This window comes from Nicotiana sylvestris, chromosome 4, assembly GCF_000393655.2.
Source record: "Nicotiana sylvestris chromosome 4, ASM39365v2, whole genome shotgun sequence".
Lineage (NCBI taxonomy): Eukaryota > Viridiplantae > Streptophyta > Magnoliopsida > Solanales > Solanaceae > Nicotiana > Nicotiana sylvestris.
In genome coordinates, this window is record NC_091060.1 from 108291619 (window position 1) to 108315535 (window position 23917).

The 23917-nt window shown below is 36.8% G+C and overlaps 2 protein-coding genes across 2 annotated transcripts; one reads left to right on the top strand and one right to left on the bottom strand.

The window, feature by feature from the left end:
* Positions 1-1097: 1097 nt before the first annotated feature.
* Positions 1098-5317, top strand: LOC104242312 (uncharacterized). Its single transcript, XM_009797339.2, has 3 exons — positions 1098-1444; positions 2750-3259; positions 4825-5317. The coding sequence occupies exons 1-3, from the start codon at positions 1193-1195 to the stop codon at positions 5023-5025; spliced, it is 963 nt and encodes a 320-aa protein (XP_009795641.1). The 5' UTR covers positions 1098-1192; the 3' UTR covers positions 5026-5317.
* A 713-nt stretch (positions 5318-6030) lies between these two features.
* On the bottom strand, positions 6031-6581 carry LOC138889971 (pentatricopeptide repeat-containing protein At2g37310-like). The gene is made up of 2 exons (XM_070173319.1): positions 6284-6581; positions 6031-6230 (listed from the first exon to the last, which is right to left on the bottom strand). The coding sequence occupies exons 1-2, from the start codon at positions 6579-6581 to the stop codon at positions 6031-6033; spliced, it is 498 nt and encodes a 165-aa protein (XP_070029420.1).
* Positions 6582-23917: the final 17336 nt, after the last annotated feature.

The following is a 23917-nucleotide window of genomic DNA, read 5'->3' on the forward strand; positions in this document are numbered from 1 at the left end:
AAGTCGGTTCTTCCAATATTAAGTTGATTTTTTATCGATTCGATTTTTGTCGGTTTTTTGGTTATTTATCAAGTTTTTTCTTAAATATGAGACATACATTATCAAACACATATTCCGGCGACTACATTTTCAACGTAACACTATCAAATCGATTGCTCTTTGAGAAATCTATCATTTACCAAGATATATTGATGATAATTGAATTAAATAGTAATGATTAATTTAAGTATCAATTAAAAATCGATTATTTTTAACATGAAATAAATTTTTGTACTTAGCGAAAGAAAACTACCAATCAAACTAGATGTAAAAGCAAAAAATTAGATTATTATAATAGCAAAGAACTAGACTAAAAATACAAACAACTAATATGTATCATAAAATTTTAAAAACTTTATATAAAAATACATAGATGTAATAATAAATTTAAATATCTACTTCTATAGTCAGTTTGGTTCAGTTTTTTTGTTATTCTTTGATTAAAACCAAAACCAAATAATATTTGATAAGTCTTTAAAACACAAAACCAAAACCAACCCAAACCTAAAAAGTATCTGTTTTTTTGATCGGTTTGGTTCGATTTTTTTTTTTGGATTTTTACGAACACCCTTATTGTTAAGTTAACAATATACAAATTTTGATTAAGGGCAACTTAGTCAAAATACTTATTTATTTTTTAGGATTTAGTATTTTATTAAGGGTGTGCCAAAGATCAAAAAGTTACTTATTATGTTCGGGATGGAGTATTAAACTTTTACTCTCTCCGTTCACTTTTACTTAGCATGTATACTAAAATAGATTTTTATTTTTACTTGTCACTTTACGCATACCAAGAGAAGACAAAAAAAAATTCCTGTTATACCCATAGTATTTATTACCCATTTCAAATCATTTTCTCAAATCCAATAAAATATGCATCAATTAATATGAGTGTCATGATAAATTATGTACTTTATTTATTATTTTTTAAGGGGCGTAAAAAGTCAAAAGTGGACGGAGGGAGTACAATCCTTTTTATTTTTAACCACACCTTAAAAAAGTTACTTTCCAACTCCAACTTCAATTCAAATAATTGCTCTATTTTCCCTAATTTCCAAACAGCAAACACAGTGTGAGGAGAAGATCCAATCCCTTTGGGTTTTAGCCAAGTATTTTTTATAACGAAAGAAACCTGAATCTCTATCTGTTTGAAATGGCAGCTTCGGCTCCTCTTTCTCACACTTTCTACACACTTGGCTTTTCATCTTCTACGGTTTCTAAAGCCCCAACAACCTTAATTCAGCCTTTTGCTCAATGTTTTCAATGCGCTCATCACCAATTTCCCCTCAACAAACATTCTGAAAGCACTAAATTTGCTCTCTCTAAATGGGACTCTGTAATTATCAACCGTAGCAGACGTTCCTTGTTCAAAACCTCTCTCTCGTTCCAAGACTCTGCTCCTCAAGTACTCACTTCCTCTTAGTTATCTTTGCTTTTGTTGTTTAATAATTGGGTTGCTATAGAAAATTTATCTCATCTTTTATTAACTGCTTGTAGTCTTAATGAGAATCAATTTGTCAAGTATAGGAAATTAGCAACTTTTCCTCACCTCCCTTTTGTGCATAGTTGCATTCGCTGGGAAAGATTAAGACTTTCTTCTTCTTTTTTTGTTGATAAAAACATACTTACTGTTATCCCTTAAATGCTTTTGATAATAGGATAATTAGTCCTAGAGCCAAGTTATCTGTCTTCAGTAGTAAGCACAAGTGGCAATTGATGACTTGACCTAGTCTTCGGTTCCAATTTATTTGAAGTGTTGGTTTCTGTTGATTTAAATGTTGGTTGGTGTTTTCCTTCCAGTGTATGCTAGACGGTGCTGATTTCCTTAACTATGGGGTGCAAATAATGTAAATATTCCTATCACATGACCTAAAAATTGTGCCTAATTGTTTTATGTTGGTTGCTTTGTGAGATAAATACTGATGACAATTGGCAGTTATATAAAGGGTGAGGGTTTCAGTTGACGGCATTACTGAGCGAACTACATCTGTAATGATCGGTTATTGATATACATTGGTTCTTTTTTAATGCTTTCCTTGGGCCGAGGGTATACCGGAAGTAACCTCTCTACCTTTACAAGGTAAGGGTAAGGCTTGCGTACATAATACCCTCCCCAGACCCCACTTGTGGGAATACATTGGGTATGCTGTTGTTGTTGATGTTGGCCTGGTTATTGAGTAGGGGATGAATATTGTAGGAGGACTAATGCTACTTTGACAGAAAAAGTGGTACGCAAGTAGCTCCTTTGTAGCTGTTCACTTCATGAGCAGGGTTTTACTTGTCTCCCGTGAACAACTAGCTGACCCTCAGATTTGTTGCTTGTGGATTTAACTGTGTTATTGGTGGATAACTGTGGGTTATAGTTTAATTCCTTTCATTTTTCGTATGTTCATATAACCAACGACATACAGAGGAGCACTTCCTGTCACTTTTGAAGTGTTTGTATAAAAGAATATTTGAAAAAATTTCGACTCTCACTTTCACAAACTATACTTTGAAATTTAGAGTTTTAAATTGATTACCTAGATATCTTTTTGAAGAGCTGCATTCATTACAGCTATATTCATGTTTGTTGATTATGTTCTTTTATATGGTTGATATCCGCTTGGTTACCTAATCTAACTCAACAATTCTAATATTCCTTCATCAAAGGATTTTACTTTTCAGAATATTGTGAAACTGATGATGACACAAAATAATTTTGTTGTAGACGAGTGATGACGAGGATAGCCTCAGTGAATTGGAAGTGTCAAAAGATGAAGTAGATGAGGAATATTCATTTAGATTGAAGTCCCTCATGCAAGTTTACAAGGAGGCCATCCTAGTAGGAGATGTAAAGGCTATATATGAAATTGAGGCAGCCATATCCTCGGTGGAAAAGGAGAGAGATGACTTGGCCCAAAAAGTCTCAGCTCTATCAGCAGAGATCAATTCTGGGAAGGAAAAATATATCCGCTTGCAAGCAGATTTTGATAATTTTAGGAAAAGATCTGAGAAAGAGAGACTAACAATCAGGACAAATGCTCAAGGGGAAATAATTGAGAGCCTCTTGCCCATGGTTGATAACTTTGAGAGAGCTAAGCGACAGATCAAACTAGAAACTGAGATGGAAAAGAAAATTGATGCAAGTTACCAGGGAATATACAAACAATTCGTGGAGATAATGAAGAGCTTGCGTGTCGCTGTTGTTCCAACTGTTGGCAAACCATTTGATCCTGCGGTAAGAAATTACTGACTCTCTGTTATCCCTTCTCTCCCTCTCTATGAAGTCATTATTTCTCCCCTTTTATGGGGGAGCAGCCAGTCTCTTTACTTCTGCTAACATTACATTCTAGGGAGGCATACCAACAAAAATATGGCTGTGGATCCATGGTACTCTAGTATGACATGCCCATCACCACATGTCAAATACACTGCCCAGTTTCTTTAAATGTCCTAAATTTGGAAACCTATGTCACTCATGTGGGCAAAATGTGTCACCCTATTGACACCTATGAGTCATTACTACCTATATTTCTTCTTTCCTCCGGGATTCAATTGTTCAAAACTCAGTCTTGCTAGAATAACTGGCTCCATCAGAACTATGAAAGAATCTTTTAAAGCATTGACTAAATAAATATTAATTGGAAAATGGATGTATAATTTATGGCTGCCCTTACATCCTTGAAATTAAAATCCATAAGTCCTTATAGTGGCACTCTTTCTATATCTTATTCCGTTTCGACCTAATCAATAAACTAAGTTTCAATTCAAAAGGCAACATTAAGATTTCTCTACTAATTTAAAATGTTAGTACATGTTTTACATTTGCTTAAGAAACTTGAACTATTTAGATACTTTTTCTAATTTTTATTGTGAAACATGGTTAGTAAGGATTCATATAGCGGACCATAACTTGTCTGGATTTAGGGGTAGTTGTAGCTGTTCTAATTTTTATTGAGACGCTGAACTAATTGAATCATAGTTTATGAAGATTGCCATGTTGTATGTACATCTCCAGATGCACCAATCCTTACGTAGACCTCCGGATGTACTAGGCCATAGGTGTGACAATATGATGATTAAAGATACCTAAAGAGTACATGGTAAAATCATATTATGAAGTTGTGTTAATGTTTTTTAACTAAAAATCAAAACACTACAGAAACAAAGAATCCATATAAGTGGTACCAACTAATTTCATTCTAAAAAAAAGTGGTACCACTAATTGGGACTAAACTAGTTAACCATGTAAGATGAAGGTGAGATTTACCCCTAATATGCTTTAAAAAGCAAATGATTTAGTATTGGAATGAAATGTGCATGTTTAGAGTAATGGATGTAGAAGATTTATGTAGGCTACCTCACTAATTTGGAATTGAAATGTATTGATTGATATAGTTTTGAAGCTACAACTTATGAATTTAATAGAGTATCCTTTCACCTAAGGGTGTGGCCTAGACGCCTAGTGGTCAATGAAGAGCTAATTCAACATGGCTTGATGATGATACCGAAAGCAATGTATACATACAATATGTTCAACTGCAGATTTGGCTGCAAAGTCGACTGTGTCTTCTGTTCTGAGAATAACCTTGACTGTGACATCTACCTCATGCAATGCCTCCTCTCCCTTATACTCCATTTCTTTTGGCACATTCATTTGACTTGACATTGTTTATTTAGTTTTATATTATTTTCGGGGGGGCTTTTTTTTTTTTTGGGGGGGGGGGTTGTTATATACATGCAAGTCTTACATGTCTTGGTTATTACTAATCTTTGGAGTATGGGTTTCTTTTCTTGATACAGCTACATGAGGCTGTTGCTCGTGAGGAATCTCAAGAGTTTACTGATGGAATAATAATAGAAGAATTCCGCCGTGGGTTTTTACTTGGAGACCGCCTGCTAAGGCCTGCAATGGTTAAGGTTTCAGCAGGACCGGGCAAAAGGATACCCTCTTCAGTCGCACAGAAATCCGCAGCAGCAACTACCGGAGTTGATGATAACTAAGTTCAATTTCACAGGGATACATTCAATTCTTTTAAAGAGCGAAGACCACCTCCATTCATATAGAGGATTTGAATCCTCTTCAGTCTAGGCTATCCTCAGTGGTAGTATACGATCATTTACGCCTAATTCTTTTTCTTTTTTGTTTCTATCACACAATTGAGAAAGAGGGGAATACTTCCTTTTAATCTTAAGAAATTCAATCCGGTTGTTGACAGAAAATGTGCTTGTTTGCTGTTGGTCAAAAGGCTTGTGAACTCTCTTTTGTATTAATATGAAAAAACCATTTGGCTAAGCGAATCATGTTTTCAGAGATTGCACAGAAAGATATCGGTTTGAAGATATTTCTGTATAGGCATAAAGATTAAAGAGCTTGTTGTTTTAGAGAACTCGTAGTTAGGCATAATCAATAATTCATGTTTGGACATGTGCCTGAATAGATTGGAATAGATATAGAGGATACATATAGTGGACTTTAACTAGTTTGGATTGAGAAGTAATTGATAATATATATATATATATATATTATACATACTCCTCTCACCAATGTAGAGCCCCCCTATCACCACATGCTGGTAGAAGTATGAGATATGTCATTGAGTTTGGATGAGGGCCTCTTTTGGCTGCCCATTTTTAGTGAAGCCATCTATCAAAGAAATCCATATAACTGTGTTTCTATCCTCCATATTGCAGAAGCTATATCATGGCATTTTGCATACATGTCAATTAAAGCACTAGATATAAAGATATTGTCCTCAATACCATGGATTTCTTTTCCTTGCGTCAGTAAGGTAAGATCAGCACCAGCTGCATGTTAACAGGATTTGGCTTTACTGAAGGAACTGGCACTTTCTCAGCTATATATTTGCTGGAAGATGATTGAATGATTTGGAATATTTTTAAAGCTTCATAACTAAGCCCAGATTGTTGGAAACCAGATACAGAGTACATTAAAAGACGCAAGATTCGGCTTTAGACCCCAAATGACCATTTCAGATATATAGTAACTCATAAGCCTCTTTCTTTTCCCCATTTCGCGTGTCCGGCTAGAAGAGTATTCAATAAAACTTCATCAGGTTTTAAGCCATAATCTTGCATTGACTTAAGAGTACTATGTGCAGCATCCATTTTATGTTCATCAACATAAGCAGCGAACACCTCGTTCAACACAGCAGTGGTTTTCTCCTTTATCTTCACAAACACACACTCTGCAAGATCAATTCTTCCACATTTTGAATACATATTAATAAGTGAATATTACCACAAAATTCATTTTTAATCGCATAAGCATGAATTGCTTGCCCAATCTTCAGATCACCCAAGTCTACACATGCTGGTAAAATACTAACAATTGTCACAACATTAGGTTGGTCATAAGACCGCAACATCTCATTAAACACATTCAGGCCATTTTCAAAATAACCATTCTGCACACATCCCGAAATTACACCATTCCAAGAAGTAACTTTAGGTTTCATTCCATTCTTTTGCATCTCATTTAAGCACCTTATAGTTAGATCAACCTTTCCATTCTTAGCATATCCCAGACACAAGTGCATTCCAACATATCAAATCGGGCTTTACCCTATTATCCTCCATCGACGTTCTGCTTCCTCCACGAGCCCTGCATTCATATAAGCAGATGATAAAGCAGTCCAAGAAACCACATCTTTTTCTTCCATTGAGTTAAATAAACCCTCCGATGACTCCAATTCTCCACAATTTGCATACATATGAATAAGCGCTGACAAAAGCATCTTTAATTATACCCTTTCTCACTACAAATGCATGAACCATTTGCCCGGATTTTAATAATATCATCCCCGCGCAAGCCTTGAGTAATATAGGGACCACATAATTATCTGGCATTAAGCCCTTGTCTATCCACTGGTCAGACTTAGAGCAAGAACCTATTAAAGCAGTGTACAAAGGTAAAGTTCTCTCAGGCATTTCATCAAACAGTTTTCTTGCATCTTCCAACGACTCCCCGGTGCTTTTTAAGCATGGAACTACTTGATTAGAGCAACCATTTTCAATAGCTGACAATGGTTTTGCTTGCAGTTATACCTATGACACTCAATGGGTCTATTCAAGACGAAATTGTCTATTGGCGCTTGGCATTTGAAGTTGGGGAAATGGTGCCATGGGTAAGAGGGAGCAATAAGCTATATCCATGTATTGGTGGAAAAAAGGCACGCATGTGAGCCAGCAACGAGGTGACAGGTGACATTTATAATTGGCTCAATAAAGAAAGACGCGGATAAAATACCCACGGTATTTATCATAGAAGGTACCGGATCTAACAACTAGAAAAGAGAAAATAGGCACTAGATGTATGCAAACCATAAACGGGAAAAATTCACGAATCAGTTGTAAATATGGAAGGGAAATCAACATTAGCTTTGATTACGTGCGATCCTTTATTATTGCCATATCCGTTACAAGTAAATACGGTAACAGATAATCAAGGCAATTAATGCCATTAACGAGCCAGAATTAAGTAAGAAAACCGTTACAATTGTGTATCCTTATATAAGGACTCATACCTCATTTTGTAGGATCATCTGAATATTTCTAAATACTAGTCTTATGATACGCGCGTTGCGCGTGTACACTATCTCAATAAAAAAAAATATTAAAATATTATATTTAATTTATAAAATAAAAGTATATGCTTCTAAAAATGATAAATGTTGATTATGTTAATATATTCAATTATAAACATATTTTAGTTTTATAATTTCATCACTCCAAATTCAAAAATTATCATTCTTCCTTCCCGGTTTCAATATTCAAACATACAATTTAAGAGATTGATAATTTTAGTTTTAAAATTCTAATTTAAGAATTTCACCCAAAAACGAATTCGGTTGATGAATGATATTAAATAATAGTTTCCTGCTTATTATCTCTTCTTCTTTTTCTGTTTGAACCTATGATAATTTGACTTGGCTTTAATAGGAAAATTAAATATTAAATTTTCGGTTCTTTTTTCCCTTTTAAACCAATGACAATCATGTTTGTTTGGGATATATTAATTGAAAAATGAGTTTCTCACTTGTTCTCTCCTTTTTTGCCATACGCAATTTTGAATTGTGTAAAAATAAATTTTATTTGTATTTACAATTTTGTCCAACTTAAAATGCACTTACAAAGAATAAAAAAGGGAAACGATATTTCACTAAAGGGCTTTGTGTTTTTAATATAGTATAGGTAGATATAAGTATAGATATAATTATAGGTATAGATATAGATAGATATGTAAATAACAAAATAGTTTAAAATAAACTAAATTTCACTATAAATGCTTTCCAACTGATAATATCCTGATTTAACTTTGTATAGCTATTAAGAAATTGAAAATAACACATCTTCCATAGTAAATAAGATATGATGTTACTTAATTTAATCAAAATATAAGAGAGAAAATATTATGTTAAGAAAAAGAAACATGAATCTTCATGCTATTTTGGACAAAAATGTGTTCCCTCCCGTTTCAAAGTAATGTCCTTCTTTCTTTTACGTGTCATCAAATAAACTCTTTAAATGAAATTTATTTTAAATTTGTTTTAGTCTTTAAATTTCAAATTGATATGACACTTGCGAATAAGAGTGAAAAGTTCTACTATTTGGTAAGAAAACATCTAAGTCAAAAGCGTGCTTTACTATTGAATTACAATTATTGGTTAAATATTTGATGTTGAAGTAATAAATTCTAGAAGGAAATAAATTATATAACTAAACTCTTACTCGATTTCAAAATTTTAATTATATAAGTTTGTACATAGTTCGAATATGGAAAATTTTAATCAATAAACTTTAATTGATTTTGTAATTCTAAATATTAGGAAAATAATTATGACTATTCCTAAATATTAGAGAAATAATTTAATTAATATTCCTAAATATTAGGTTATATATTAAAAGACTATTTTGTCCAGTGTGAACTCTATTTTAAAATGGTAAAAAAGGCGAACGACATTTTGCTAAAGGCCTTCGTGCTTTTAATATAGTATAGATATACAATCAGTTTTTTATTTTATTTTATTCCAGATTTCAATCCATAATTCTGGGGAATATTAGCAATCAACAATAAGTTTTCTTTCCTTTTCCTATTATTTTAATTATTTACTTTATTTTTATATTACTAAGAAAGTGAAGTAATTTGGTTATCAGTGACACGATTTTCCTTAATATTAGCTTTAACCATAAAAACTATTTTTGGATTAAGCAAATTGGTTTCGTTACCGGGAATTTGATAATTTATTCACTTTTCAAATTTCATGTTTTAGCAACAAAACATGTCTACTGCTAATGAAATTGATCAGGTGAATCAACAATGTGGATCTCTACCACATCACACACCCACAGCTACTCCACAATATTCACAAGAAAGTTTACCTGAAAGGTCTGCTACTCGCACTGATGGGCAACATGCAGGTGAACAAACTAACGAGCAAGATACTTTGAAGCAGTTGATTACACAACACGTGAATGAAGCACTACGGGCTTTTATGAGTGGGTTGCACAACATTGTACAAACTCCTCCATCGGTGAATACCACCTTGGAAAATCCATGGTCAAGGCTTGGCAATTCTAGAAGTGGAGAAATGCCAAAAATATCCAGAGATGGAGGATCGGGTACACCAAATAATTCTAATTTATAAAGTTTAGTACTAACTTTGCAGAAACAACCCAAGGAGCAAAACGAGCGTATAGAACAAATACCTGACGTACCTCTAATAATCAAGGGTGTGGATATTGACAAATATTGGCAATAACCCTAGAAGCCAAGTGCAATACCTTTACCAATTCCAAAAAAGTTTAAAATGTCTGATATCCCTAAATATGATGGGACATCCAACCCACGAGATCACGTTACTGCATTCACCACAGGGATCAAAGGCAATGATTTAACCAAGCAGGAAATTGAATCAGTCTTGGTCAAAAAGTTTGGCGAAACTCTCACGAAACGGGCGTTAACATGGTACTCACTCTTACCTGAAAACTCTATTGACTCTTTTGCTAAGCTTGCAGATTCACTTATAAAGTCACATTTAGGGGCCCAAAAAGTAGAAAAAAAGGATGGAAGATATCTTTAAAGTTAAACAGGGAAGTACAAAGTTGATCAGGGAATTCGTAGATAGATTCCAATGTAAGAAAATGATGCTTCCACGGGTACCTGATAACTGGGCGGCTATGGTGTTCGCAAGTAATTGGAACGAGAAAAGTTTAGAAGCCACGAAGAGGTTGAAAGAGAGTTTGCGGGAGTTTCCTGCAACTACTTGAAATGATGTATACAATCGATACAACACAAAGCTGCGAATAAAAGAAGACATGGTTACTCAACCAAGGTAGAAGAAAGGTCAGGATCTAAACGTTCAGAAATGGAAAAAAATGTCTAGGAACAACAGGTACAAGCACTACATGGGACTCGCGGGACGAGATTCCCAATCTAAATAAGAAAATGCACGGTTTGATTCAACATCAAGACAAAAGGAGATGAGTTCCTCTTCTCGATTCAAAAGGAAACGAGACACAAGAAGCGATGATTCAAGCTCTCATACAAAAATAGGATATTACAACTTCAACGTTAGTATATCCGAATTGGTGTTTTTTCTGAGAGGAATGGGAGATAAGGTATGATGGCTGAAATAAATGAGGTCAGATCCTATCAAAAGGAATAAGGAATTTTGGTGCACGATCACGGTCATAGAATGACATATTGCAGGCTCTTTCAGGGAGAAGTTGAATATCTACTGAAGCAAGGCTATCTCACTGATCTGTTTAGTGAGAAAGGAAAACAATCTTACGTGAAAAACATGCAAGAACCACCAAAGTCCCCGTCTATAAAAAGAACGGTAAATGTCATAAAGGGAGAAGAAGCTAATGGGGTAACCTATACGTCTGCGAAAAAGTCATCAAAGGCTAGAAGAAGCTAATGGGGTAACCTATATGTCTGCAAAAAAGTCATCAAAGGCTATCGTTACTTATGGGAAACGAGTTCGGCAAGTTTTGGAAGGAGACAGTTCGTGTTCAATGATGAAGACGCGGACGACTTGATAATTCTTCACAATGATGCGCTGGTAATATCTTTACTTGTACATGATACTAACGTTAAACGAATTTTGATTGACCTATGTAGCTCAACAAATATCATTCTACTAAGAGTGGTAAATGAGATGCAAGCTAATGATCAAATCATAACAAAAGCACAGTCATTATCTGGGTTCGATAATTCAAGTGTTTTTACGAAAGGAGAAGTCGTATTATCTACATTTGCAGAGGGTGTCATCAAATACACTAAGTTTCAGGTAATAGATGTAGACATGGCCTATAATATAATCTTGGGGAGGCCATGGATTCATGATATGGATGCGATCCTGTCAACGTTGCATCAAGTCATCAAGTTCCCGTCATAGTAGGGAATACGACAAATATGGGGAGATCAACAAGCATCGCAAAATGTCAATTCAATGGTAATCACAAATAAAAAATCCAACAACGGAAGTGTGAAATAGTAATTAAAGAACTCAGTTGAGGATAATTTGACGCACACCTTAATTGTAAATCCGAGGTCAAGCTGATATATATTCAAGACTTGATATGATTCAAGAACCAAAAGAAAACGAGAATATCAAAACAACCACGGAGAAGCTCGAAGATGTTATATTATTTGTCCTTGGAGCAAACTTGAGTGCGGAAATGAAAAGTAAGTTAATTAAATTTTTACGTGTTAATGCAGATTGCTTTGCTTGTCATATTCAGACATGACAGTTATACCACCGGAGGTAATGATTCACAAACTGAATGAGGACCTATTGCACCCACCTGTCAAAAACAAGAAAAGAAAGGAATGAGTATTTAAAAATCAATAATCCAGGATGAGGTACAAAAACTTTTGAAAGTTGGTTCAATATGAGAGGTAAAGTACCCTGACTGGTTAGCTAATACTATCGTGGTTCCAAAGAAAAATGGAAAGTGACGAGTTTGTGTAGATTATACCGATTTAAATAAAGCTTGCCCTAAAGATTCATTTCCTTTACCGCATATAGATCAGTTAATTGATTCCACCGTAGGTCATGAACTTTTAAGGTTTTTAGATGCTTATTCTGGTTATAATAAGATAAAGTTGGATCCTCTAGATGAGGAAAAAAACCTCGTTTATTACAGATAGGGGGATTTATTGCTACAAAGTCATGTCATTTGGTTTGAAAAATGCTGGAGCAATGTAACAAAGATTGGTGACCAAAATATTTCAATAACACTTGGGAAAAACCATGGAGGTCTACATAGACGATATGTTGGTCAAGTCAACAGAGGCAGGGGATTATTTCCAGCACTTGACTGAAACCTTCAAAATTCTCCGCAAGTATAACATGATGTTAAACCCGAAAAAATTCGCCTTTGGCATTACTTCTGGTAAATTCTTGGGTTTTCTTATTTCTAATAGGGGTATTGAAGTAAATCCCACGTAGATCAAAGAAATTGAGGAAAAACCTGATGTGCTCACGAGCAAGAAAGATGTGTAAAGGTTGATCCAAATCTTCAGAAAAATATTTTAAATTATTTTCAATATTGAAAAATGCAAAATCAATTTGAATGGACTCGCGAATGTCAAAAAACTCTAAAGTATTTAAAGTCATACTTATCAAAACCGCTCATGTTAACAAAGCCAAGAGACGGGGAAAGGTTGCTCATTTACCTTGCTGTGTCAGAAGTGATAGTAAGCGCGGTACTGGTACGTGAATACAAAGGTAGGAAGTCTCCAATTTATTATGTTAGTTAATCCTTACACGGTGTCCACATTTAGAGAAACTTGCATTAGCTTTAATTATGGCGGCAAGGAAGTTACGACCTTATTTTCAATGTCATCCCATTTCTGTTATAACTGTTTTTCCACTAAAAAAAATATATTACACAAGCAAGAATTGTCAGGTAGATTGGTTAATGGACTATATAGCTTAGTGAATATAATATTATATATCAACCTAGAACTGCCATAAAGTCTTAGGTACTAGCGGATTTCGTAGCATATTTTAGCTCGAACATGATTCCTGAAAAGAAAAAGAGCTGCGAGTGTTCACCTGAGCTAATCTAGGGACTTGGACCTTGTTTACTAATGGTTCTTCAAATATGAAAGGAGCACGTTTAGGAATTGTTTTTATTCCACCTTCAGGAGAAGTCATAAGGCATGCAATAAAGTGTTATCTAATTACTGACAATGAGGTAGAGTATGAAGCCGTGATTGCAGGTTTGGAGCTCACGAGAGAGCTTGGTATTGAACAAATCATAATCAAAAGTGACTCACAGCTAGTAGTAAACCAAATACAAGGAACTTACGTGGAAAGAGAAACATGAATGCAACAATACCTAAAAAAGGTACAAGAATTACTGATAACTAGAGGTTTTGATGCATTTTATACTCCTTCTTGCTTATGTTTTGATTAGGAATTTATACAAAATAGTCCCAAAAGGCTCACAAGTTGTTCTTGATTGCAGGTTTGATCAACAAAGTGAAAAGATGTCAAAGATCAGCTCAAAAAGGAGTGAAACTTGCACAAGTACCAAGACAAGACAAAGATCAGGCAAAACAGGCTCAATGCGGCCGCACACCATTCTGTGCGGTCCACATGAGTGAGGTTCAAAGAGCATGACATTCAGGCAAACAGGCAATGCGGCCGCACTAGGTTCTGTGCGATCTGCATGAGTGAGGTTCAGAGAGCATGACATTCAGGCAAACAGGCAATGCGACCGCACTAGGTTTTGTGCGGTCCACACTGGGATCAACGCGGCCGCACTCGATTTAGTGCGGCCCGCAGTGAGAAAAATCAAAGAGCTGCCAATTCCAAGTTTCAAGCTAATGAGGTCCGCGCTCCATTTTATGCGGACCGCACCATAAGCCTCTGCGGACGCACTCCATTATGTGCGGTCCGCATTGCCAGAGTTTAGAGACATGAATTTTCAAGTTCCGCACACCATTTTGTGTGGTCCGCACTAGCCCGCAGAGGTATTTTTGTCCAGATTTTTTTAGCCTAGTATAAATAGATTCTTTTCCCATTTTTAGGTCATCAAATAGTTTAAAAAAAGAGCTGCGCTCGTGGGTTCGATACTTTTAGCTATTTTGGGCAATTTTATCTATATTTCAACATTGAATCTTATTGTTTATCTTAGTAATTAGTTAATATGAGTTGTTCTTTATCTATTTCTTGCTTTTCTTCTTTAATTATGAGTAGCTAGACCCATAAGCTAGGGTTGTGGCTCAACCCTAGTGTGGGTATTAATGGGTCTTGTATTTTAGGGTTAGATTGACTATGGGTGTTTGATATTTGGGTCAATTTCATGTTTATGGCTTAATTAGTGGTTGCAAACACTAGTTTGTGTTTAGTTGACTTGAGCTCTTCTTGAGAAAGAGAGCTTAAGTCTCCGAAATAGGTTCAACAAGGAATTGGGGTGTACTCAAGAGATTGACAGCCCCAATTAAAGGGTTAAACCTCGAGTGAGTAATACATGACTTGAACCTTGATTGCTTGTGCAAATTTGCATACCCAATTGGTCTTGAGAAAGTCAATTCAGGCAAAATCACTCGAACCACCGAGAGGTGTAGAGTGGGTAAAATCGTACAACGGTTATATCATACTCTCCAAATATGTCAATCATCCGTCAATTGACCACCTAGGCGAAAGTCACTACCCTAGTGCCTTGTAAACCATTTGAACAACCCGTTTTAGTTTAACTCTTAGTTTCATCTAGTTTCATTTACCATTGTAGTTTGATAAAAGTAGAAGTAAAACAAAAACCCCAAAAATGTATAAAAGTGTAATTTGGAACACATACACAACTCTAAACTAGATAGATACCCGACTCCAAATTCTAGCTCTCTGTGGAAATCGATCCCGACCCTAAATCGGGTAAAAGCTCTTCGACCCTCTCTCGCTGCTTAATAGTAATGCAAAGTAGGTCTCGATCACTTTTTGGCGCCGTTGCCGGGGATCAAACCTGGGTCACCCACGTGACAGGCTGGAATACTTACCGCTATACTACCCAAGTCCCACAGTCCATAGAGTATGCCCTCAAGGAGATTCTGGCCAACCAAAAGAAAATCCTTGACACTCAAAAGGTGCTCACAAATGCAGTTGATTCACACAACAAGGCTCTCAAGGAGCTTGCTAAGGATCACAAGAAGTTGAGGAAAACGCGGGCTTCCAAGGAGTCCGTAAAGGCGCTGAGGGTTGATGTTGATAGGATGAAGGCAAATCATCTGCATTTGGACTTATTGCTATAGGACCCAGTACCATCAGCTCATCCCTAGCCCGAGCAGTCCCAGAGGCCTCCAAAGAGGAAGATGATGATTCCCAGAGCGGACGATGTAGTCATTTAGTTGGCAGACCCACCGGAGGCCTCCTCCAGTCAGCCACATGATGCACCTCAGGAGCCTGTCCAGGTCCAGGCCCAGGTCCCAGCAGCAGAGAAGCAGGTCATAGGGAACCATTCTGAGGTTCCCGAGCACAGTGAGGACCCAGGGACCACTCAAGAGCCCATGTAGGCAGACGGTCCATAGGGAGTCTCTATATCCTTTTCCCTTTTCTTTTTGGTGCTTATTTAGTTTAGTTGGCATTGGAGACAATACCAGCTTTCATTTGAGGGGGTAGACCCTACTTTTATGGATTTGGATTATTTTATATATTTGACAGTTTTTAGGCTTTCTTTATTTTTTATCTTTGGTTTGTATATAATTTTAACATTTCGTTACATTTTGCGTACTTTTATTTTACTTTGGGTCTGTATATAAAGTTATGTTACATTGTATATTTTCATCCCATCTATTGTATATTCGACAAATTCCCTCTTGTATATATTCATTTTACTTTCCGCAATTTTTCGTTCTTAGCTTCTTATTTATGTCCGTAGCTTCTTGTTTTGAAAGTTTGCAATAAGCCTTTGGTTTTCTTAATGCCACGATTCTTTCCAAAGGTGGAGTCTGTGTGTACCGGGTGGCTCTTCCCAATGATGGATGGCGTGACAACCTTCTTAAGGATTTGAGTCCGTTTTTCTTTTTGTTTTTAGTAGTTAGTGGTTAAGGGTGCCTCAAGCAAAGCTTAACTTGGGCCTAACACATTTGCCTTTGATCTTATGGTCAAAAATAAATTGTTGTGTTTAGGATGGTGAAAGTCATGACTTGGAGACTCTTGTGTTGAACGATAATCATCAAGTGGTTTTTCGAGACCATTGTGTGCTCAAATCATATCTAAGGTCGTTGTGGGCCCCGACTATGTGTCTTTAGCGATCCCATAGCTTGTGTGGTGAGAAATTGCATAGCAAGTCTAAGTCCCGAGCCATTGGTCTAGAACTTGCCCTGAATGTTTGTTGAGGCGAAATCCTAAGTGAATTTTGACTTGAGACATGATTATAGGCTCTCCTTGTTCCAAATGATAGCTTGAACACTTCTATAACCTACCAATGAGAAGATCCCTAGTCAACCCTTTTAAGCCTTAGACCTTTTTCCTTCAATAACCATGATACAAGCCTATACCCGTTCTAAAATAGACCCTCTCTTGACACCCGATCTTTCCTTTAGCACCTGGCAAAAGTATAAGTTTGGGGGGAGAGGCGAGGATTGCAACAAAGTGGTAAAAAAGCACAAAAATGAAGAAAAGGAAAGGCAATGAAAAAAGAAATAAAAGCAAAAAAAAAGACAAAAAGAATGTTCAATGTGAAAAAAAATAAAAAGGGGATTCAAAAAAAGCAAAGAATGAAAGGTGTGGAAAGTTGAAAAAGTAGAAAATATTTGAAATGTATACGAAAGAGTGACAATGTGTCTCTCTAACCCCTTAGAAAGAAGTGAAATGACTCCAAGAGTCAACATAATATGTGCCAAATGAAACAAAAGAAGTGTTTAAGGGAAGATGAAACCTACTTAGACCAAACATTTCCTACCCTGAACCAAAAGCCTTCACCGTGTCTCCACAAAAGCCCTATATGATCTTAAGTTGAATGTAGCTTACATTAGGGGCAAGTATATGGTACTTATAGCCGGACTTGTGGCTTTTTCTTGAGAAAGATGAGCAAACTTCCATTGACCTCGTTTTGAGTGCCACTATTCTAAAGGTGAGGGTTGCTTAGGGAGAGTTGAGAATGTGTGAGTTTGGGTTCCACAATGACCAAAGTAATAGAAAGAGTTCTTTGATGTGTTGAGTCAACTCTTGATGCTCTTGTGTCGCACTTAATCCATGGTGTTTCAAAGAGTAAATGTTGTTAATGATTCATTTGTATTGAGGGCAATTATTAGTCCCAAATTGATGCTAGATGAGGTTACTTTAGGACAACTGAGTTTTCTCGGATTTTCCCTTAAGGGGTGGGTCTTATTTTGTTTGCTTGAGGACAAGCAAAAGCTTAAGTTTGGGGGAGTTGATAACTAGGGTTTTTTGATGCATTTTATACTCCTTCTTGCTTATGTTTTGATTAGGAATTTATACAAAATAGTCCCAAAGGGCTCACAAGTTATGCTTGATTGCAGGTTTGATCAACAAAGTGACAAGGTGTCAAAGATCAACTCAAAAATGAGTGAAACTTGCACAAGTACCAAGACAAGACAAAGATCAGGCAAAACAGGCTCAATGCGGCCGCACACCATTCATTGCAGTCCGCATGAGTGAGGTTCAGAGAGCATGACATTCAGGCAAACAGGCAATGCGGCCGCACTAGGTTCTGTGCAGTCTGCATGAGTGAGGTTCAGAAAGCATGACATTCAGGACAACAGGCATTGCGACCATACTAGGTTTTGTGCGGTCCACACTGGGATCAACGCGGCCGTACTCGATTTAGTGCGATCCGCAGTGAGAAAGATCAGAGAGCTGCCAATTCCAAGTTTCAAGCTAATGCGGTCCGCGCTCCATTTCATACGGACCGCACCAGAAGCCTATGTGGCTGCATTCCATTATGTGCAGTCCGCATTGGCAGAGTTCAGAGACATGAATTTTCAAGTTCAGAGCCTTAGTGCGGCCGCACACCATTTTGTGCGGTCCGTACTAGCCCCACAAGGGTATTTTTGTCCAGATTTTTCAGCTTAGTGTAAATAGCTTTTTTTCCCATTTTTAGGTCATCAAATAGTTTTAGAAAAGAGCTGCGCTCGTGGGTTCGATACTTTTAGCTGTTTTGGGCAATTTTATCTACATTTCACATTGAATATTATTGTTTATCTTAGTAATTAGTTAATATGAGTTGTTCTTCATCTGTTTCTTGTTTTTCTTCTTTAATTATGAGTAGCTAGACCCATAAGCTAGGGTTGTGGCTCAACCCCAGTGTGGGTAATTGATAGGTCTTGTATTTTAGGGTTAGATTGACTATGGATGTTTGATATTTGGGCCAATTTCATGTTTTATGGCTGAATTAGTGGTTGCAAATACTAGTTTGTGTTTAGTTGATTTGAGCTCTTCTTGAGAAAGAGAGCCTAAGTCTCCGAAATAGGTCCAACAAGGAATTGGGGCGTACTCAAGAGATTGACAGCCCCAATTAAAGGGTTAAACCTCGACAGAGTAATACCTAACTTGAACTTTGATTGCTTGTGCAAATTTACATACCCAATTGGTCTTGAGAAAGTCAATTCAGGTAAAATCACTCGAAACACCGAGAGGTGTAGAGTGGGTAAAATCGTGCAACGGTTATATCATACTCCCCAAATATGTTTATCATGCCTTAGACTCAAGTATCCGTCAATTGACCACCTAGGCAAAAATCACTACCCCAGTGCCTTGTATACCATTTGAACAACCCGTTTTAGTTTAACTCTTAGTTTAATCTAGTTTCATTTACCATTGTAGTTTGATAAAAGTAGAAGTAAAACAAAACCCCCAAAAATGTATAGAAGTGTAATTTGGAACACATACGCAACTCTAAACTAGATAGATACCCGACTCCAAATTCTAGCTCTCTATGGAAATCGATCCCGACCCTAAATCGGGTAAAAGCTCTTCGACCCTCTCTCACTGCTTAATAGTAGTGCAAAGTAGGCCTCGATCAATTACTAAGGTAGTTCTAGACTTGGAAAGCTGTTCAAATACCCAGGGAGGAAAATGCAGAAGCAGATGCATTTGCAAATATGCCATCCGTGGCTGATGCGTCAAATGCAAAAAATGATGTTGTGGTACACTTGTTTCATTCAGCCCTTGATCAAATAAAGAATGAGGTAAATTTCAATAATTTAACTTGGGAATGGAGAAATAAGTTTGTAAATGTTTTACAGCATGGAATTCTGCCCATGGATAAGAAGAAATCCTGGTTTCTACAATTGAAAGCTTCTCAATATTGCCTAATAAGGGGGAATTTATATCGCAAAATGTTTGGAGGATCCTTAGCACGGTGCCTTGGACATTCACAAACAGAATATGTAATTAGAGAAGTACACGAGGGGCACTGTGGTAATCATGTCGGGGGAAGATCATTGGTAAAAATTATTGCATTCAATCATATCACCGTGTCCATTTATGAAATGGGGGATGGATATCATAGGTCTATTGCCTCAAGCTAATGGAAATGTACAATTTTTGTTAATTCTAACAGATTATTTCTCAAAATGGGTGGAAACAAATGCCTTTAAACAAGTACGAGAAAAAGAAATTATGGACTTCATATGGAGAAATATAATATGTCGATTTGGAGTCCCAAAGGAATTCGTTTGCGATAATGGGCCGCAATTCGTAGGTGCGAAAGGTACTAATTTTTTCAAAAGTTAGAAGATTAAACGAATAACTTCGGCATCTTATCATCCCGTGGCTAACGGAAAAGCTGAGTCGACAAATAAGGTCATCATCAACAACCTAAAGAAGCAATTGGAAGAATTAAAAGGCAAGTAGCCAGAAGTACTATCAGGAGTATTATGGGCTTACTGAACGACTACAAAGATAAGCACAGGAGAAGCCCCATTCTAGCTCATATATGGGACTAAAGCTTTAATTCCAGTAGAGATAAAGGAACTTAGCACAAGGTACACGCATATAAATGAAGCGTCAAACGAAAAAGAGTTTTGTATTAACTTAGATTTGACAGAAGAAAGAAGAGAGGCATCATTGATTCAAATGGCGACACAAAAGCAGATGATCGAACGGTACTACAACAGAAAGGCAAACCTGAGATATTTCAAAATTGGGAACTTTGTCCTCAAAAAAGTGTTTCGATCAACACAAGCGGCAAATGCAGGAAAGCTGGGTCCACCTTGGGAAGGCCCATATAAAGTTAAAGGCACTGCTGAAAAAGGAGCGTACGAGTTAAAAACTATGGACGGAAAGGTGTTACCATCCCATTGAATGTAGTTCATTTGAAAAAGTATTACTTCCGAAGAAGTTAATACCCACTGCCAGGTATCATAGAAGTTCATTTAAGTTGTACTAACCATTTTAGACTATAGGCAAAAAGCTAGCCCATACCAGATGATGACATTAGACCCCGAAAGACACACAGAATACTTAATTATTCCCGAGCAAGGTTACAATAATTCTGATGGCAAAGATTAAGCAGTCATCATCTAAAAAGTTACCTCCGAGTCTAGTGTGTATTTCCTTTTTCAGAAAGGACCAAAGTAAGGAGTTGATCTAGTTTCCAAGACCTCATGCTTCAGTGCTCAAAGACTGGGGGACTATGCATATGGAGAAGTACGCAAGGAAATAAGATGTACACCACAAAAGCATAACTTAGCCAAAGGAAAAACCTCGAAGAAACCTTGAAGAAAATGTCAAATGTTCAAAGTGTTCAAAGTTCGGGGAAAGAATGGGCAGTAAAGAGTTGAATAACCTACAGAAAACTCCCACGAGCTTTGAGGTTAATGCCATAGATTTAATCACGAAAAATTTTACCCGTACTTGTAAACCTGCTATAAATAAAGCAATTATGAAAATGTTGTACATGAATATTTATTTGAAAGTTCAAAAATGAAAATTTCTTCATATTTCACATCTTTGTACCAATATAAAGATGAGACGTCATCTTCATTAGTGTTATTAATATAAAATGACCCTCTTTTATAGAAAACATGTGCATATGAAAGACGTGGTCTTTTAAAACATTTTTTGTCATGACCCAAAAAACTCAACCCGTCGTGATGGCGCCTATCGTGGAATTAGGCCAGACTCAACTCAACGTAATCCAAAACCACGATACTAAAATTTAAAACATTTGCGGAAAAACTTTTATCGTCTAAATAAACTGTTTAGAACATAAGGCAAAATTCATAATACAATACAACCAACCCAAAACCAGCGTGCCACAGACTACATGAGCGTGTAGAGAAATAGCATAGTCTACGACAATGTTTACTGAATACAACTAAAACACAACTAGAATAGAGAAGAAGGGTCAAGGCATGCGCACGCCATGCAGATACCTCAACATTCTCCAAAGCCTTCAACCTCGATCAATGACTTCCACTGGGACCGAAAATGTCTGGTTCTGCACACAAGGTGCAGGGGGTAATGCTTAGTACACCAACACAATAAGTAACAAGTCCAAAGTATGGACTGAAGGGCAGTGACGAACTCAACCTCATCAGAGATAACAGAAATAATGTACAAAAATGTAGGCATGCTTTCAGTTAACTAAGTCTCGAAATAGTAAAATAGAGCAGGTGAGAATATGGTAAAGAAATATAACTCTGCTACATCTACATACCAATGCACATGCTGTACGTAATGCACCGTGCTGAGTGCCTCATGTGCCCACGATATCATATGCTCATCCACTCAGTACTTTATATGGCCCATACGGCCCAGGAAAGATATATCCCGGAATATATACACCTCTGACAACAGTCACTCAATACTGAGGAAGGGGCAATCCAGCCCTATGGATAAGGTCCATCTCCAGATGAAGATAATAACCTCACAACCACTCGGTACTGTATATGGCTCACACGACCCAAGGAATATCCATCCCGGAATATATACATCATAGACTATCAATCTCCAGTATCGAGGATAACAGGTGTCACACCTCCTTTTTACACCACCTACACTGGTAAGGGCGTAAAGGAGTTTTTCCATTTAAAGGACAATCGGAACGGGATTTAATTATTAATTATTCAGAGTCGCCACTTGGGATATTAATGGTGTCCCAAGTCACCGGTTGAATCCCGAACCGAGGAAATTTATGACTCTGTTAACAGTCCGCGAACCAGAAATCCGAGTAAGGAATTCTGTTAACCCGGGAGAAGGTGTTAGGCATTCCCGGGTTCCGTGGTTTGAGCACGGTCGCTTAACTGTTGTATTTGATTTTATTTGATTTTAATACATGCTAACTTATGTGCTTCTTATTCGTAAACCACTTTTTATTATTATTTATTTTAAAAGAATTGGGACATCGTGAAAACACGTTTCAAACCACGTCACAATCAATGCTCCCATAGTCGTCAACATATTTTGACTTCGTTGAGATTTGGATTTGGGTCGCATCAATGCGCACCTGAGTTTAAGGAAGTAATTTAATTAAATCGCGCCTAAAGGTTCTCACGTAATATTATTCTGGGAAAGACCGTGGAGTTCGCTAAATGGCCATCCCAAATTCTAATCATTTTTAATAACCATTTATTGAGGGCCCCTCATTTATTTATTTTTTGTGCGGTGAGGCTCGTCTTAATTTGTGAACCTCTTTTCTATCATTATTTATTTTTAAGGATTACGATGTCGTGAAAACGCATTTCGAACCCCGTCGCATTCAATGCGCCCGTGATTGTCAGCACATTTCGACTTCATCGAGATTTAGATTTGGGTCGCATCAATGCGCACCCGAGTTTAGGAAGGTAATTCTATTAAGAGCGCGTTTAAAGCAACTATGCGTTTAAAATTATTCATCTACGTTTAAGATGGGACACCAACTTCGTCAATTCTCAAGGAAACCAACTTGTTGTTCAACAACAATCAAACATAACCAATCTAACATATCCCACTAATTAAATCCATAAAGTAGTGCAATTAAATGGAAACCTCATGTCCTAATTAAATAAGTAACAACAGAATCCTTAGTGCTTCAGACAAGGAAATCAGATTAAGCTTGCAAATTGTTTTTCCACCATTACCCCACGATTGACTCCTAGCAACCACAACAACCTGTTGACTGGAGCATTCAAACAAATAAGTGTCGAATTCACCCAAAGAAGGAAATAATTATGGGTAGCTAAAGTCACAAAATAAAATGAACCATTGTTATATGACAGGAATCAATTTAGCATTAACTATATCATACAACAGTTTACACGTCTGACTCTTACTAATTTTGAAGGCATTCTAAGGCTATGTCGAATCCAAACAATTTTAGAGATGCGATTTCTCCAATACACGATCATATATGTACAATTTGCATTAATAACCAAAGCAAAAATGGAGCTAACTATAATTTGCTTCAGTTGGTATAAGAACTAGCATGCGATTTTATATCTAATACATCTAACGAGAATCTCATTGTGGGATTTGAACTGGAAATGAAGATCTAAATTTAATAATAGAAAACTGACCTTTATTTCTGCATATTTTCAACGTATACAACGAAGAAAGCTTCCGACGCAGCGGACCAAACCGAGCTGACGACCTGATCCTTGAACCGATACCAGAACCTCGGCGACCTCGGAACTCACCGGAGAACTTGAGCTAAACTCGAAAAACAACATCGATAAACTCCATGACAGGGAGTAACGATTTAGAGTTGAAGTTTGGTTGGTTCGATGTATTGGAGGAATTTTTGGTTGTAAAATGAAGAAGAAGAAACTGAGACGAGGAGGCTGAACTTTTGGTTGGTTTAATGGAGGCTGGGCGACATGAAACTGGACGATGGGTTGAAGACAAAAACAGCGGCGTTTGGACTTTGGGTGTTCAGTGAAAGACGAGGTAGCAGTTACTCGTCGACTGCTAGGGAT